An 18,713-nucleotide genomic window follows, 5' to 3' on the forward strand; every position below is an offset into this window, starting at 1 on the left:
TGTTGTTATAAGATGTATTAGATGTATTTAAGCTACTGTATTCATGAATACAGTAGCAAAAATAGGCGTGAATCAGGGAAGTTCAGCTAATCAGTTGTTGTATTCGAGTGTATTCGACTGTATTCATGGCGTGAAACATGGAATTACAGCTGGACAGGTTATTGTATTCGACTGTATTCACGGCGTGAAACAGGGATTACACTGTTTTTAAACGGAAAATGGCAATTAACATAATAGACATCTAATATAACTCAACAAACTCAATTATAACACACAAATTTTATTTTTCCAGCTATAAAAAATATTCTCAACCGAAAAATACCCCAAAAACATAGCAATCTTCAGAGAAATTATATAATACATCTGAATACATAAATTATATTAATTAAAAAAATATATGAATACATTCATGGCATATAGCGAGACAGTGAATATAATGAAATACATAGAATACAGCAGGATACATTGAAATGCAATGAAAAAAAGATAGTGAATACAATGAAATACATGGAATATAGCTTGATACATTGAATTACAATGAAAAAAAAGACAATGAATACAATGAAATAAATGAAAATACAGCGTCATACGTTGAAAATACATTGAAATATATTAAGAGAAAATCAAGTTGCTCAGCCCCGAACTCCATCGTTTTTGTTCAAGAACAAACCCTAATTTCCGGCGAATCCACTGTCGAGCAAAAACCCTGAATCTTCAAGTTGCTCAGCCCCAAACTCCGTCGTCTTTATTCAAGAACAACTCCAATGTCGTCTCGTCGAGAGGGCCCCGATTGTGACTCGAAACGACCTCCAAATTTGTTTCCATAGCCAAGGCTTCGCTAAATAGTCCACCTTTATCGGATCCTTGTAGCAAGAAAAGAACTCACTGAGAACACTCCTTTGCTGCTTGGCCTTCGTGTAACACTATCTTTTGTTTCTAATAGCTTCAGATTCATGCTCAACAGAATTAATAAATTGAGCAGTCCTCGTTACCTCCCAATCTTTAAAATTCCTTCTGAAGTTTATGCTCGAAACCTCGTTAGCAATTATACAAAGTGTTGAGAGAGATGTGGTGGAGAAAAATCTCAAAGAATGAGAGAAAAATAATACAAAACATATTTTATGGCTTAAGGGTAGGAGGTGATTATAAATAGATATTTGGTTATAAAAATTAAAAGGTAGCTATGAAATATAATTTTTTAAAAGAGTATTTATTTAAAATAAATAAGGTATCAATATTTACTATAGGAGGTAAAAATTCCTAGAATTAATAGGACATGGCACGAGAACCCTAAGTGGAGATATGCGAATGTTTCTATAACTTTTACTTTAGGCACACTGAATAGCAAATTTTGGGCCCACTAAACTGTTGGAATGTAGACTTATGTTGGGTATTATAGCCTGAAAAAGAATTGTGGCTCTATCGAAGTTGTAAATAATATATAATGCTTGATCTTAATTTGATTATGCTGGTGCGTTAACTTTCAGTGTGAAATTGTTCTTTTTCTAATATTAATGGCCTTTGATTGAGTATGTTAATCTTTTCTAATAGAGTGAGCATATTGTAATAAACAAGTTTATATACACAATATTTTTTATAGACAAATCTCAGGTGGTCTGGTCGTTTAATGGGAAATTTTGAGGAATATTAGATTTCGAAATATCCCATGAAAGATATGGGGCATATTTTATTTTTTATTTTTGAATTATTTGAAGCAAACACCACTAATAAATTCACCAACCAAAATCAGAAAATTGTGTTTGTGGGTGCTACAGCAAAAGCAGAACTTGTTCTGTTCAACTGTCTACTCCTACACCTACCCCATTATTCACAGTAGTAACACCAATGATACCTTTGCATTTAAAAAATGATACTTTTGCGTTAAAAAAATAATTCCTTTGCCTGCTCTGCTTTTTTTCCAATGACCTTTTCTCTTTCTTTTTTTTTTTTTTTTTGTCATCATCTACTCATTTTTTCCACAATCCAATCACTCATTTAACATCTTCCTCTCTTTTTCGCCAGCGGTTCGCCGCATCCCTATCCATTGTTTTCGCATAAAGTTCATTACTTCATGTGTTAGGACTTATGTGACTAGACTCTAGAGTATATTTTCCATGACACTTACTTTTTGAGTCTAAGTTTTATGTATTATTAGTGTAAAAAATAAAAAAATTCAGAAATTACTTTCATTTAATATTTATTAACTTTCTACTGCTATCATATATATAATTACTTCTTATAGCTATCAGTTGTTATGGGATTATATTCAATGTATTTGCGTTACTGTATTCATGAATACAGTAGCATAATTCGCCCTAAAAATTGGGAAATCCAGTTGTTTAATAACGTAAAGAGGATCATTTAGCGTGTATCACTCCTAGTTTAACTCAACAAAATTAATTCTACATAAATTTCACTGCTATTGTGCTCTTTTCCATGTATTCGCGCGATTGTATTTATAAATACAGTGAGGTAAAAAATAGGGATTACAACTGCTTAATTCTGTATTCACGCGAATGTATTTATAAATACAGTAAGGTAATCTGCCTAAAAATAGTGATTACGGGTGTTTAATAACGGAAAATATAATATTGAATTGTATTCAATTTCACTATATTGAATTGTATTCAATTTCACTATATTGAATTCAGTTGTACTCAAACTATAAAAAATCAAGAACTAGGGTGTATACCGTTCTATTCAATTCGACTGTATACATTATATTCAATTCACCTATATTCATTATTCACTATTATACATTGTATTCAATTCGACTGTATTCAAACAACAAAAAATCACAAAACACAATGATATTCGGATGTATTCAAAAAATACAGACCTTCGAAACACATAAATACAGACAAAAAATAATGTATTTATACAAAACTACAATGTATTTGAGTGTATTTGTACATAATACAATGTATTTGTATCATTGTATGTGACTAAATAGTAAAGACGAGAAGAAAGTTGTCACGGCCCGGATTTTCCACCCTCGGGAGTCGTGATGGCGCCTACTAATGTGAGCTAGGCAAGCTAATTATGTGAACAATTTACCATTTTTACCCATTTTATATTCATTAACAATTGCGAAGTAATAACATTTAAACAACGGAATTTAACATAAGCGGAAGAAGAAAAAAACAATAAGCTAGCTGAACATGAATCCAATACAACTGTTTGAGTTTCGACTACCCAGAACTGGTGTCACAGTTTCACAGACGGTCTAAGAATACTACAATTAAAGGTCTGCAAGAAATAAATACAATACTGTCTCTGGAAATGCACGAAAGAAACAGGAATAGTCGATAGAAGGAGACGCCAAAGCCTGCGAACGCCTGCAGGACTACCTCGGGTCGCCTAATGAGCAAGAATCAGCAATCTCACTGTGGTCCAAACTCTACAACACTAGGGTCTGCACAAAAGAGTGCAGAGTGTAGCATCAGCACAACCGACCCCATGTGCTAGTAAGTGTCTAGCCTAACCTCGGCGAACTAGTGACGAGGCTAGCACCAAACTACCAAATAAACCTGTGCAATTTAACTATATACAGCGGAAAAAGAAGTACAGAAAGAAACAGACATATACAGTCAAGTATGGAGGGAGAAAACATGATGCGAGAAAACATCGAATAGTAACAGAAGAGCAACGAATAAGTATGAGGTTTACCACAGTTCAATTGAAAATAGGAAGGGAAAATCATGTTGCGGGGTACAACAAGTATCAACAGGAAACCAGTAATTTCGTGTAGAGAAACAGTAACACAGTTATCAATAAAAAGTAGGAAATCAAAGACAAGTGCACGGCATCACCCTTCGTATTTTTACTCTCTCTCACCAAAATAATACACGGTATCACCCTTCGTGCTTTAACACTCTCTCACCAAAACAATACACGACATCACCCTTCGTGTTTTATGCTCTTCCTCACCCAAACAACAATCACAAGGTAAATAGGGTAAGGGAATTTATAACCTCTAAATAAAATCAAGTAACAACATAATATCAGTAAATAAACGGAAAGGACTACATAACTCAATTATCAGCAAGAATCAGGGAAAATCAAGGACAAGTGCACGGCATCACCCTTCGTGCTTTACACTCTTTCCTCACCATGAAATCAATATAATAGGCACGGAATGGTACATCGTGCGGCACGGCATCACCCTTCGTGCTTTACACTCTTTCCTCACAAAACAAACAATGCACGGCATCACCCTTCGTGCTTTAACTCTCTTCCTCACCCAAACAACAATCACAAACAATAGGGCAAGGGAGTAAGGAAATTTGCAATAAGAATCCCGACAAGGGAGCAACAAGTCAACAATTAAATCCCGACAAGGGAACAACATCAATAACATCAACATCCCGGCAAGGGTAACAACATAATGATCCCTTCTCTTTCTCACTTTTACTTCACAATTCACTTCACAACTCGAGCCAATGCTCTAGAGGTTCAATTATCACTTACACTTTCACAATTCGTTATACAACTTGAGCCAATGCTCCTCAATGTTCATAGGTCACAATTCCTTCCACAAACTTTATACAACAAATAAAAATTATTGTTAAGGCATGAAAGATACAACAAAGTCATGATAATCACAATATAAAGACTCACGGGCATGCTAGACACTAACGTATAGATACTCGTCACCATGATTATACGTTGTACTCAACAATTATCACATAGCAAATAGGACTCGACTCCTTATCCCTCAAGCTATGGTTAGACCAAACACTTACCTCGAACTTCCATGGCCAACTCAAGCCTCAAACACCGCTTTTACTTTAGAATTTGGCTCCAATTCAATTGTATCTAGACATAATCGACTTAATAACATCAATAAACGTTAAACAATTCAATTCCAATGCTTAATTATAGATCCCCTATCATTCTTCCCAAAAAGTCAAAAATCAACCCCGGGTCCGCTTGGTCAAAACACGAGGTTCGGACCAAAACCCGATCACCCATTCACCCACGAGCCCGAATATATAATTTGTTTTGAAATTTGACCCCAAAACGAGGTCAAATTCCCAAATAATCAAAAAGCCCTAACTCTACCCAAATCCCTAATTTTTTACCCTTAATCTCATGTTTTAGGCTTAGAAATCCAGTGGGTGTTGATAAAAATGGAAGAAAACGAGCCTATGATTACATACCTATGAAGTTATGGTAAAGTTTCTCTTCAAAAATCGTCCAAGGGGTGTTGAGAAGATGAAGTTTATGAAAAATGGTGAAATTCCCGTAATGTATTCTGTTTTTTAACTTAAAAATAACCGGTTTGGTCTATGCGATCGCATAGGGTAAAGGAGATTGGTCACTGCGATTGCAGACAATGCTATGCGATCGCATAGAAGAAATTAATTACCTTCCCAGGCTGGGGCTAACACATTGCCATCGCGGAGGAAACAGTGCAATCGCATAGAACAAAAATGGACCTCTCAGATCTTATTCTACGCGATCGCGGAAGGAGCTATACGATTGCATAGCACAAAATAGAACCCCTGAAATTAACACTATGCGATCGGGAACTTCCCTATGCGATCGCATAGCACAAACACCTGGACACCAGTAGACAGCAGATTTTGCAACTTTCCTAAGTCCAAAAACACTCTGACGCCTATCCGAAACCCACCCGAGCCCTCGGAGCTCCAAAACAAATATACACATAACCTCAAAAGCATCCTACGGACTTATTCGTGTACTCAAATCACCAAAATAACATCATAAACATTGAATTGAACCTCAAGATCAATGAAATTTCTCAAAACTTCTTTAAACATCAAATTTTGCATTTAAGGTCCAAATCACGTCAAGCGGATTCCATTTCTTACCAAACTTTACAGAATTGTCTTAAATCACATATAAAACCTGTACCGGGCACCGGAACTAAAATACGGGTCCGATACCAATATGATCTAATCAAAATTCATTTTCAAATCCTATAAACAATTTCAGAAAACAATTTTCTTTAAAAATTCATTTCTCGGGCTTGGGACCTCGGAAATCGATTCCGGATATACGCCCAAGTCCCATATCTTCCTACGGACCCTCCGGACCATCAAATCACGGGTCCGGGTCCATTTACCCAAAACGTTGACCAAAGTCAAATTAATTCATTTTATAGTCAAAATTTATCATTTTTCACAGATTTTCACATATAGGCTTTCCGGCTACGCGCCCGGACTGCGCATGCAAATCGAGGTGATGCTAAAAGAGTTTTTCAAGGCCTCGGAACATAGAATTCTTTTTAAAAACAAGTGATGACCTTTTGGGTCATCAGATTCTCCACCTTTAAAACAACTGTTCATCCTCGAACGGACAGAAGAAGGAAGTACCTGAGTCGGGGAAAAGATGGGGATAACGACTCCGCATATCAGACTCAGACTCCTAGGTCGATGCCTCAGGAGGCTGACCTCTCCACTGAACACGAATAGAAGGAAAACTCTTTGATCTCAACTAACAAACCTGCCGGTCTAGAATAGCCACCAGCTCCTTCTCATAAGACAAGTCCTTGTCCAACTGGACAGTACTGAAATCTAACACGTGGGATGGATCGGCGTGATATTTTTGAAGCATGGACACATGAAACACTAGATGCACGGTTGATAAGCTCGGCGGCAATGCAAGTCTATAAGCCACCTCTCCCACTCGATAAAGAATCTCAAACGGGCCAATGAACCTAGGGCTAAGCTTTCCCTTCTTCCCAAATCTCATCACGCCCTTCATAGGCGACACTCAAAGCAATACCCGCTCACCGACCATGAAAGCCAAATCATGAACTTTGCAGTCGGCATAACTCTTTTTCCTGGATTGAGCTGTACGAAGCATATCCTGAATAATCCTGACCTTGTCTAAGGCATCCTGAACCAGATCCGTACCCAACAACCGAGCCTCTCCCAGCTCAAACCATCCAACCGGTGACCGACACCGCCTACCATATAAAGCCTCATAAGGAGCCATCTGAATACTAGACTAGTAGATGTTGTTGTAGGCAAACTCTACTAAAGGCAAAAACTGATCCCACGAGCCTCCAAAGTCAATAACACAAGCTCGAAGCATATCCTCCAGAATTTGAATATTCCGCTCGGACTGCTCGTCCACCTGAGGATGAAATGTTGTGCTCAACTCAACCCGCGTGCCCAACTCTCGCTGAACTGCTCTACAGAAGCGTGAGGTAAACTACGTACCTCGGTCCAAAATGATAGACACGGGCACACTATGAAGGCAAACAATCTCCCGGATATAGATCTCAACTAACCTCTCAGAAGAATATGAGACTACCACAGGAATGAAATGCGCTGACTTGGTCAGCCTATCAACAATGACCAGACTGCGTCGAACTTCCTCCGAGTCTGCGGAAGTCCAACAACGAAATCCATAGTGATACACTCCCACTTCCACTCAGGAATATCAATCTTCTGAAATGAACCACCAGGCCTCTGATACTCATACTTAACCTGCTGACAATTCAACCACCGAGCCACATGTGCAACGATATCCTTCTTCATTCTCCTCCACCAATAATGTTGCCGCAAATCCTGATACATCTTCGCGGTGCCCGGATGAATAGAGTACCGTGAAATATGGGCCTCCTCTAAAATCAACTCTGGAAGCCCATCCACATTAGGCACACAGACTCGACCCTGCAGTCTCAAAACTCCATCATCACTTAAGGTAACCTGCTTGGCACCTCCATGCTGCACCGTGTCTCTAAGGACACATAAATGGGGATCATCATACTGCCGATCTCGGATTCGCTCCAATAATGAAGAACGAGCGACTCTGCAAGCTAACACATGGCTGGGCTCAGAAACATCCAACCTCACGAACTGATTGGTTAAAGCCTGAACATCCAAAGCAAGCGGTCTCTCACCGACCAAAATATAAGCAAGACTGTCATACTGGCTGACTTCCTACTCAAAGCATCGGCCACCACATTGGCCTTTCCTGGATGATATAACATAGTGATATTATAATCCTTCAACAACTCCAACCACCCCCTCTACCTCAAATTCAACTCCTTTTGCTTGAACAAATACTGGAGACTCTTGTGATCCGTGAACACCTCACATGCTACGCCATACAGATAATGCCTCCAAATATTCAACGCGTGAACAATGGCTGCCAACTCCAAATCATGAGCCGGATAGTTTTTCTCATGAATCTTCAACTGCCGCGAAGCATAGGCAATGACCTTTCCATCCTACATCAACACTGCACCAAGTCCAATACGAGATGCATCACAATAGACTATATACGGCCCTGAACCTGTGGGAAAAACCAACACCAGTGCCGTAGTCAGAGCTATTCTGAGCTTCTGAAAGCTCGCCTCACACTCATCTGACCATCCAAACTGGGCATCCTTCTGGGTCAACCTGGTCATCGGGGTTGCAATAGATGAAAACCCCTCCATGAACCGACGATAGTAGCCTGCCAATCCCAAGAAACTCCGAATCTCTGTAGCTGATGCTGGTCTAGGTCAGTTCTTGACTGCCTCAATCTTCTTTGGATCAACTTGAATACCCTCTGCTAATACAACATGACCCAGGAATGCGATTGAACTCAACCAGAACTCATACTTCGAGAACTTAGCATATAACTGACTATCCCTCAGAGTCTAAAGAACCACTCTAAGATGCTGCTCGTGCTCCTCCCTGCTGCGGGAATATATCAAAATATCATCAATGAAGACTATCACGAACGAATCCAAATAAGGCCTGAACACTCGGTTCATCAAATACATAAAAGTTGCTGGGGCATTTGTCAACCCGCATGACATCACCAGGAACTCATAATGCCCGTACCGAGTGCGGAAAGCTGTCTTAGGGACATCAGATGCCCTAATCCTCAACTGATGGTAGCCAGATCTCAAGTCAATCTTCGAAAATACTTTGGCACCCTAAAGCTGATCAAACAAATCATCAATCCTCGACAATGGATACTTATTCTTGATTGTAACCTTGTTTAACTGCCGGTAAACAATGCACATTCTCATTGATCCGTCCTTCTTCTTAACAAACAACACCAGCGCACCCCAAGGTGAAACACTCGGCCTAATGAAACCCTTCTCAAGCAAGTCTTGCAACTGCTCCTTCAACTCTTTCAACTTAGGCGGGGCCATACGATACGGACGAACAGAAATGGGCTAAGTGCCCGGAGCCAAATCAATGCAAAAGTCAATATCCCTATCGGGTGGCATACCCGGCAGGTCTGAAGGGAAAACCTCAGGAAACTCATGAACAATAGGCACAAAATCAATAGAAGGAACCTCAGCACTAGAATCATGAACATAGGCCAAATAGGCTAAATACCCCTTCTCGACCATACGCCGAGCCTTCATATACGAGAAAACACTGCGGGTAGAATGACCAAGAGTCCCTCTCCACTCTAAACGAGGTAAACCCGGTAAGGCTAAGATCACAGTCTTGGCATGACAGTCCAAGATAGCGTGGTAAGGTGATAACCAGTTCATCCCCTATATGACATCAAATCAACCATGTCCAGAAGAAGCAAATCTACACGAGTCTCAAGACCTCCAATCACCACTATACATGAACAAAGGACACGATCCACCATAATAGAAACACCCACCGGTGTAGACACATAAACAAGAGCACTCAAAGAATCACTAGGCATGACCAGATACGGTGCAAAATAAGATGCACATACGAGTATGTAGACCCTGGATCAAATAACATTGAAGCATCTCTATCACAAACTAGAACCGTACCTGTAATAACTCCATCTGAAGCCTCAGCCTCGGGCCTGGCTGGAAGAGCATAACATCGGGACTGGGCCCCACCACCCTGAACTACATCTCTGGGACGGCCTGTTGCTAGCTGGCCTCCACCTCTAGCGGCCTGAGCTCTACCTCTAATACCTCTACATCCACCTCTAGCATCTCTACCTCCACCTCTAATACCTCTACCTCCACCTCTAGCTAACTGAGCGGGCACGATGAGTCCCTCAATGAACCTCCTCACTCTCTCTCACAGTGGAAAGTATGATAAGAGCATGATGAGCCATGTCGATGAATCTGGTCTCATACTGGGTAATAGTCATAGAACCCTGCTAGAGATGCTCAAACTGCCTCCGATAGGCCTCTCTCTGAGTGATAAGGAGAAACTTCTCCAAAAATAGCCGAGTAAACTGCTCCCAAGTCAAAGCTGGCGATCCGGCTGGTCTAGCCAAACAATAATCCCTCTACCAAGTCTTGGCGGATCCAGACAAGCAAAAAGTAGCAAAATCGACCCCATTGGTCTCAACTATCCCCATGTTCCTAAGAACCTTATGACAACTGTCTAGATAATCCTAGGGATCCTCAGTAGATGCACCGCTGAAAGTAGTAGCGAAGAGCTTGGTGAACCTATCCAACCTCCACAAAGCCTCTGAAGACGTAGCTGACCTATCACCGGTCTGAGCTGCTATTCGACTGAAGAAGCGGTACGTGACCTCGCCATGCACTAAAGGACAAGAGTAGGGGTTTCAATTTAGCACTAAGAGAACAAAATCGCATGACAGGAAAGAATGAATGTGAAGTTTTTCATAACTCTGTAGCCTCTGGGGGATAAATACAGACGTCTCCGTACCGATCCCTCAGACTCTACTAATCTTGTCTGTGAACATTGAGACCCATGTAACCTAGAGCTTTGATACCAACTTGTCACGACGAATTTCCCACCCTCGGGAGTCGTGATGGCACATACTAATGTGAGCTAGGCACGCCAATTATGTGAACAATTTACCCTTTTTACCCATTTTATATTCATTAATAATTGCAAAGTAATAACATTTAAACAACAGAATTTAACATATCCGGAAGAAAAAAAACAATAAGCTAGCTGAACATGAATCCAATACAACTGTTTGAGTCTCGACTACCCAGAACTGGTGTCACAGTTTTACAGACGGTCTAAGAATACTACAATTAAAGATTTGAACGAAATAAATACAACACTGCCTCTGGAAGTGCATGAAATAAACAGGAATAGTAGATAGAAGGAGACACCAAGGCCTGCGGATGCCTGCAAGACTACCTCGGGTCGCCTGATGAGCAAGAATCCGCAATCCCACTGCGGTCCAAAGTCTACAATACTGGGGTCTGCACAAAAGAGTGCAGAGTGTAGTATCAGCACAACCGACCTCATGTGCTGGTAAGTGCCTAGCATAACCTCGGCGAACTAGTGACGAGGCTAGGACCAACCTACCAAATAAAGCTGTGCAATTTAACTATATACAGCGAAAAAAGAAGTACAGAAAGAAACAGTCATATACAGTCAAGTATGGGAGGGGGAAAACATGCTGCGGGGAAACATCGAATAGTAACAGAAGAGCAACGAATAAGTATGAGGTTTACCACAGTTCAATTGAAAATAGGAAGGGGAAATCATGTTGCGGGGTACAATAAGTATCAAAAGGAAACCAACAATTTAGTGTATAGAAACCGTAACACAGTTATCAATAAAAATTAGGAAATCAAAGACAAGTGCACGACATCACCCTTCGTGCTTTTACTCTCTTTCACCAAAACAATACACGGCATCACCTTTCATGCTTTAACACTCTCTCACCAAAACAATATGCGGCATCACCCTTCGTGCTTTACGCTCTTACTCACCCAAAAGACAATCACAAGGTAAATAGGGTAAGAGAATCTATAACCTCGAAATAAAATCAAGTAACAACAAAAAATATTTAAATAAACATAAAGGACAACATAACTCAATTATCAGCAAGAATCAGGAAAAATCAAAGACAGGTGCACGACATCAACCTTCGTGCTTTACACTCTTTCCTCACCATGAAATCAATATAATAGGCACAGAATGGTACATCGTGCGGTACGGCATCACCCTTCGTGCTTTACACTCTTTCCTCACAAAAACAATGCACGACATCACCCTTCGTGCTTTACACCCTTTCCTCACAAAACAAACAATGCACGGCATCACCCTTCGTGCTTTAGCTCTCTTCCTCACCCAAACAACAATCACAAACAATAGGGCAAGCGAGTAAGGAAATTTGCAATAAGAATCCCGGCAAGGGAGCAACAAGTCAACAACTAAATCCCGGCAAGGGAACAACATCAATAACATCAATATCCCGACAAGAGAGATAACAAGTAAATCAATAATAGCCCGGCAAGGGTGAAACCTAATGATCTCTTCTCTTTCTCACTTTTACTTCACAATTCACTTCACAACTCGAGCCAATGCTCTAGAGGTTCAATTATCACTTACACTTTCACAATTCAATATACAACTTGAGCCAACGCTCCCCAATGTTCATAGGTCACAATTCCTTCCACAAACTTTATACAATAAATAGAAACTACCACTAAGGCATGAAAGATACAACGAAGTCATGATAATCACAATATAAAGACTCACGGGCATGCTAGACACTAACGTATAGATACTCGTCACCATGCCTATACGTCGTACTCAACAATTATCACATAGCAAATAGGACTCTACTCCTAATCCCTCAAGCTAAGGTTAGACCAAACACTTACCTCGAACTTCCACGACTAACTCAAGCCTCAAACACCACTTTTCCCTTTAGAATTTTGCTCCAATTCAATTGTATCTAGACATAATCAACTTAATAACATCAATAAACGCTAAACAATTCAATTCTAATGCTTAATTATAGATCCCCTATCATTCTTCCCAAAAAGTCAAAAATAGACCCCGGGCCCGCTTGGTCAAAACACGAGGTTCGAACCAAAATCCGATCACCTATTCACTCACGAGCCCGAATATATAATTTATTTTGAAATCCGATCCCAAAACGAGGTCAAATTCCCAAATAATCAAAAAGTCCTAACTCTACCCAAATCCCTAATTTTCTACCCTTAATCTCATATTTTAGGCTTAGAAATCTAGTGGGTGTTGATAAAAATGAAAGAAAACGAGCTTAGGATTACATATCTATGAAGCTATGGTGAAGTTTCTCTTCAAAAATCGCCCAAGGGGTGTGGAGAAGATGAAGTTTATGAAAAATGGTGAAATTCCCGTAATGTATTCTGTTTTTGAACTTAAAATAACTGGACGAATTTGGTCTATGCGATCGCGAAGAAAGGAATGCGATCGCATAGGGGTAAAGGAGATTGGTCACTGCGATCGCACATAATGTTATGCCATCGCATAGAAGAAATTGATTACCTTCCCGGGTTGGAGCTAACACATTGCGATCGCGGAGGAAACAGTGTAATCACATAGAACAAAAATGGACCTCTCAGATCTTACTCTACGCGATCGCGGAAGGAGCTATGCGATCACATAGCACAAAATAGAACCCCTACAATTTACACTATGTGATCGCGAACTTCCCTATGCGGTCACATAGCATAAACACTTGGACACCACCAGAAGACATCAGATTCTGCAACTTTCCTAAGTCCAAAAACACTCTGACGCCTATCCGAAATCCACCCGAGCCCTAGGGGCTCCAAACCAAATATACACACAACCTCAAAAATATGCTACAGACTTATTTGTGTACTCAAATCACCAAAATAACATCATGAACATCGAATTAAACCTCAAGATCAATACAATTTCTCAAAATTTCTTTAAACATCAAATTTTGCATTTATGGTCCGAATCACGTCAAACGGATTCCGTTTCTTACCAAACTTCACAGAATTGTCTTAAATCACATATAAGACCTGTACCGGGTGCCGGAACCAAAATACAGGCCCGATACCAATATGTTCTAATCAAAATTCATTTTCAAATCCTTTAAACATTTTTCTTTAAAAATTCATTTTCGGGCTTGGGACCTCGGAACTTGATTTTGGGCATACGCCCAAGTCCCATATCTTCCTACGGACCCTCCGGACAGTCAAATCACGGGTCTGGATCCGTTTACCCAAAATATTGACCGAAGTCAAATTAATTCATTTTATAGTCAAAATTTATCATTTTTCACAGATTTTCACATATAGGCTTTCCGGCTACGCGCCCGGACTATACACGCAAATTAAGGTGATGCTAAAAGAGGTTTTTAAGACATCAGAACGTAGAATTTATTTTAAAAATAAGTGATGAAAGGTCATCACAAAAGCTCGTCGGAGATGACGTTTTCTGGGCAAGCATAATACTGTATACATTATATTAAAACTAAAAATGAAGACGAACAAAAACCCGGTCCTCAAATCTTCTCTATAGCATGACCATATCTGTTTGCCTAAGAGGATGAGCCAATAGTGGATGATGACACTAACGACCATGATGATGACGTCGACGATTCTGCTAATTTGAGGGAGAAGAGAAAGGATTGAGAATCTTGCTGATAGAGAGAGAAGGAAAAGAGAGAGAACATAATTAGCGTAATTCATCCCTAAATGGTAGGTATAAATAAATCTATTTTGTTATAAAATAGAAAAGGTAGCAATAAATAATAATATTTTGAAATTATTTTGGTTTATAATAAATAGGATGTAATAATTTGCTATAGGAGGTAAAATTTCTTTAAAAAAATACTTACATTCAGGCCATTTATTAAGTAAATATAGATACATATATTGATAAGTATTATACTTACTTTTTTGGTAAAAATGATAACTTGTCTACTAGTATAGGTTAAAAATTACTAATAATAATAGTAATAAAAAAATCATTACAATATCAGTCTATGTAACTTAAATCATATCTGTTTTAGTCCGTTTCAAAAAATAATAATATATTTAAAAAGTTTAACTTCAAGTTTCTTGTTTTGTTCTTTTATATATATATATATATATATATATATATATATATATATATATAATACAATCTTACCAAGGATTTTTCTTTTTTTCTTTTTTGCTTCTCTTTCCTTCTATTGTCTTATTTTGTCTTTTTGTCTTTTTGAGCCGAGGGTCTTTTGGAAACAACCTCTCTACTCCTTCGGGGTAGGGGTAAGGTCTGCGTACACACTACCCTCCCCAAACCCCACAAGTGGGATTTCACTGGGTTGTTGTTGTTGTTGTTGTTTTCTTCTATTGACAAATCATGGGCTGATCTAGTGCAAAGGCTACGACTCACATGAACCTAATAACTTTTGTGTAGACCCTTTATATTTATACAAAATTATTAAAAGTATAAAAATATTTAGATTAAAACTCAAATCGTTGATTTAATATCATATATATTAACTTGAAATTATTGTAAGAACACATAAGCTTAAATTCTAGATCCGCCTCAAGCTAACTTCGCATGACCCTCTCCCAACAGAAAAGGAAAAATAAGAATACATCTCATTCCCACCGTTGGTATCTCCCAATAATGTTCCTACTAATAATTAATAAAGGTGCAAGAAGTCATTTAGAATTATCCACAAGACGAATTACCACCGAAAGAGGCGGGAAAGGAAAAAGAAGACGAGAGGAGCGGGTCCAGACATGCATAAAACTCCGGCAATACTAGTAAAGAATTTTTACACCGAGAAGATTGAGATATGGGAGACTGTTGATTTACCTCCTGAGAAGAAGACCGTGGGATCAAAGTATAAATAGTGATACAAAGTGAAATTCCAATCAAGTGAAGAATTCGCGAAAAACTCAATACTAGAACATTTATTACTATTTCTCAAAATTGTTTTACATTTCCCGTACAAATACAAAAAAAGAATCCCAAGCTTCTACTAGGAGACCAATATAATAGCTAGCAAAATTTTGACGGAACAAAGTTAATGGATCCGATTAGAGCCACAACCAAAATAAGAAAAGGAAGGAAAATTGAGTCACGTTGGACAAATTGAGTTATCCACTGTTATTTGACATATTTTGACCTGACTCATCTCGATCAAAGTGAGATTTTACTAGGTTGAATCATAATTCGTTTAATCTATTTTGATCCGCCCAAATTTAATTCAACCGGCCCGTTCATTTGTCACCTTAGTTGAGAAGAAGATGAAGAAAGGGGAATAGCGAGGTGGGTCGGTTTCTGGTCACCAGCCATGATAACGACGATCTTTGGAGTCATCTCCACACTTGCACTTGTTTTGTGATCACAATATGCAGATTTCTCCTCGTCATCAGTTGCCGTAGAAGACGACCGTTTACGATAGGAACAAACGAGGAAGAGAAGTGCCACGGCAATGAGTGTTAACGTTAATGCTAAACTTCCAAAAAGGTAAGGAAGTGGAGATTTCCAATGCAACAATGAAGTACTACCATTTGTGCCCATAGTACTACCACTGAAGATGGAGGTTGAGTTTGTGGCTATAGCCCTCATGATTAGATAATTTTCTCAGCTCTCTCTATTTATGTTGAAACTGTGTTATAGCTGAAATAAAAATCTTGAATTGTGTTGGATTTTATAGAGGTGTAGCACCAAACAACTTGCTGCTGTACAAGCACTGTGACAGTGTGACCTATATATGAAATTGCTAAAATGGCACTAGGCTCCAAACAGATTCTCCTGTTGCTTTGCAAATTGCACGACAAAATTTTGATTTTGTTTATTAAGTTATGATGTTTCCAGGAAATTAATTCTACATAGTGGTGATTCCTCCTTTTTTTTTAACGCTTTTCAAAAGGTAGATAAACTTTTGAGGGGCATGATTTTATTTAGTACCTTTTCATTGCTAGCTGCTACTGTTGTTTACTATTTTGTTCTTTAAAACCATATAGTTGTGGAAGGAAGGGACGCTTTATTCATAACGTGATTATATTGCAGGACTGGAAGAAAATATTATTGGCACAAAGTGTTTGCCACTAAGGCACTAACTAATACAAAAGTATTAGGGAGGGTGATCAGGCAAGATACGACGATATTTCAGATTTCCGAAGACATGTCCCTTGATAGTAAGTTGTGAAAGTCGAGTATTAGGATTGTAGGTTAGGACTTAGGAGATAGTTGAGTCTATTTCTACTTGGTACCTATGCGACGCTATTCTAATAAGATTTTTGTCTTAGACTGCTAGTGATTAATATTGTATCTCACTACTCTTTTGTTTTCATAGTGCCCAGGGGTGTACATAGGAATTTTTGTAAGCGATGTTGAAATTTATAGAAGAACTGGAATATAACTTTGATTATCATACTTTTAAATAAGAAATGACTTTAGTCTATTGGTTTTATTGAGTCTTAAGTTAGAAAAGATCCGGAGTTCAATTCTACTTCATCACAATTTTTAATCACAAATGCCCTCTCAAATATTTGCAAAAGAAAAAAAATGCTAAGTTAAGGTTTGTATCTTTGACCTTTTAGAGCAAAATCAAGCACATAACCAACATACCAAAACACAATTTATGTCAAGTGGTGTCATTTTTCCTACTTATCTATTTCCATACAGTATTAATACATATATTTAGTAAAAGATTTCGAAGAAGTGGTATCGCGTGGCACTACTTTGGTAAGCGTGCATCCTCTTATTAGTGTCGGGTCTTTTAATTGGCTATCACTTTTACATTTCATCTATTTTCTTGTCTATATGATGATGTTATTATTCATATGGTCTCTATTATATTTGTGGTATTGATATTGTCTCTTTTCGTTTTCTTGAGTCAATGGTCTTTTAAAAACAATCTCTCTCTGCTTCCTCGGGTAGGGGTAAGGCCGTTGTTGTCGCTGTTGCGCTAACTAATACAAAAGGAGAGAACATGATCATATACTTTCTTTCTTGGACAATGAAGGCCATAAAAAATTTTATTGGAGAAAAATAGTTAGTGATGAAAAAAAACGTCATTAGATAGCTATTTTTTTCACGAAGATTTGAGTTTTTTTTTTAATTAAGAAAAAGGACTTTTCATTAATAAAAAAAAAGTGCCTCATTACCATTCTTTATGAAAAAACGTTTTTGAAGTACTTTGTGAGAAATATTTTATTTTGAAAAGATGTGAGCAAGATCTTTGAAAAAATTTGGGTAAATGCATAAGTACCTTTCTGACCTATACCCGGATTCCCAACTACACAATTTATTTTTGCGAGAAACCTATTACCCCTCTAATTTTTTTTTAAATGGAATAAATACCACCCTAAAACTAGACAACTAAACTCTTGGCAGGTGTTGAACTACACGCGCTGCCACATGTATTTTTAATACTTTTTTTATTCTTTCTTCTTTTTCTTATCCTTTTTTTTTATTTCTTATTATTTTATTTTATTGGTTTATTTCATTCTCTTTTTGTTTTGGTCACCAACGATATAAAATGGTGATCGTCGGAATTTCAAGGACACCATTTTTTTTCGGCAATTTTTTTTTTCCGCTGACATATTTTTACCCTGATTTGGGTGTGTTTTGCTTTATATATATATAAATTTTTCTTGAAAGTGTAATATATGTGTGGGAGGAAGAGAAAAAGAAAGAAAAATGAATATAAGCTGAGAAGACTTTGTCCAGTTAAAATTTCAATACCTCAATTTTTTTCGGAGCGGGAAGGTTTTCCGATGATGAATTTCTTTCCCCCAAATCTGAGTGTATTTTGCTTTGCTTATGAATAGATCATTTTTAGAGTTTAATTTGTATGTGAAAAGGATAGAAATAGGAAAAAGAAAAATAGAATAAATGGAAGAAATACGGTTAGACAAAGTCGCCTGTGAATGAATATCTGCCGGAATTATAGAAGAAACGCTAAAAGAAGGAAAAGAAAAAGACAAAGCGAAAGGAAAATGAAAAGGAAAAGGAAAAGAAAAAGGAAAAGGAAAAGGAATAAAAGGTAAGAAAAAATGGTAAAAAAGCAAAAAGCAAAATCTGAAAATTATTTTTTCTTGCTCT

General features: G+C 38.2%; 1 protein-coding gene across 1 annotated transcript; it reads right to left on the minus strand.

Annotated features, from left to right (window-relative positions):
• Nucleotides 1-15,884: 15,884 nt before the first annotated feature.
• LOC104227139 (protein GLUTAMINE DUMPER 6-like) lies at nucleotides 15,885-16,229 on the minus strand. The gene has a single exon (XM_009779335.1). It carries the CDS (start codon nucleotides 16,227-16,229, stop codon nucleotides 15,885-15,887), a length of 345 nt encoding a protein of 114 aa, XP_009777637.1.
• Nucleotides 16,230-18,713: the final 2,484 nt, after the last annotated feature.

The sequence above is a fragment of the Nicotiana sylvestris genome, chromosome 2, assembly GCF_000393655.2.
Source record: "Nicotiana sylvestris chromosome 2, ASM39365v2, whole genome shotgun sequence".
Classification (NCBI taxonomy): Eukaryota; Viridiplantae; Streptophyta; class Magnoliopsida; order Solanales; family Solanaceae; genus Nicotiana; species Nicotiana sylvestris.